The sequence below is a fragment of the Penaeus monodon genome, chromosome 29 (genome assembly GCF_015228065.2).
Source record: "Penaeus monodon isolate SGIC_2016 chromosome 29, NSTDA_Pmon_1, whole genome shotgun sequence".
Taxonomy (NCBI): domain Eukaryota; kingdom Metazoa; phylum Arthropoda; class Malacostraca; order Decapoda; family Penaeidae; genus Penaeus; species Penaeus monodon.
In genome coordinates, this window is record NC_051414.1 from 28,488,861 (window position 1) to 28,489,460 (window position 600).

General features: G+C 44.3%; 1 protein-coding gene across 1 annotated transcript in view; it reads left to right on the forward strand.

The window, feature by feature from the left end:
* Window positions 1-600, forward strand: part of LOC119591819 (ryanodine receptor-like) — a 115,587-nt gene that overhangs the window by 100,014 nt on the left and 14,973 nt on the right. Inside the window, exons 19-20 of the mRNA XM_037940564.1 lie at window positions 140-233; window positions 424-540. Of these exons, the coding sequence (XP_037796492.1) occupies window positions 140-233; window positions 424-540 (211 nt within the window). The remainder of the gene's footprint in view (window positions 1-139; window positions 234-423; window positions 541-600) is intronic.

Below are 600 nucleotides of genomic sequence, written 5' to 3' on the forward strand. Positions count from 1 at the left end.
CCATGGCTGCCTCATTTTTTTTTCTCAGTGCAAAAATTTGCGAAGGAATCAGAGTAGTTTTAATGCTCAGTGAAGCTGTATAATTACTGAGATTCTTTTGGTTAGATTTTATGCATAATTTTCTTGGTTCTAATTCCAGCGTGAGGTTCTTGCTGGGCGGTGAACACGGTCGCCTCAAGTACCCCCCTCCTGATGGACACTCTCCCGTCTCCGAGTGCCTTCAGCCCTTCCAGGTCAGTCTGATTTAATAATTAAATAATTCGAGAATCACTGAACTAGGCGATGACATTTTCTTAAAAAAAAAACACACGAACAAAGATTTAAAAGAACAAAGTATTTATCTCCCAGTGTGTAAAGGTTAAGAAAAGAAAATTGTATCTATTCCTCAGTGTGTAAATCCTCTCCTCCCTTTGTTCTGCACAGACGCTGTCGATCGACCCCTGCTTCTACTTCGGCGAGCAGCACAAGGGCACTCTCGCTGGGCCTCTCCTTGTGGAAGACGACAAGGTGTTTGTGCCGAAGCCTGTTGACACTTCAACGGTAAGTGCGTGGGTCTAGACACGTACTCGCGGGAGTGCGAAAATCAAGCAGTTTGTGATC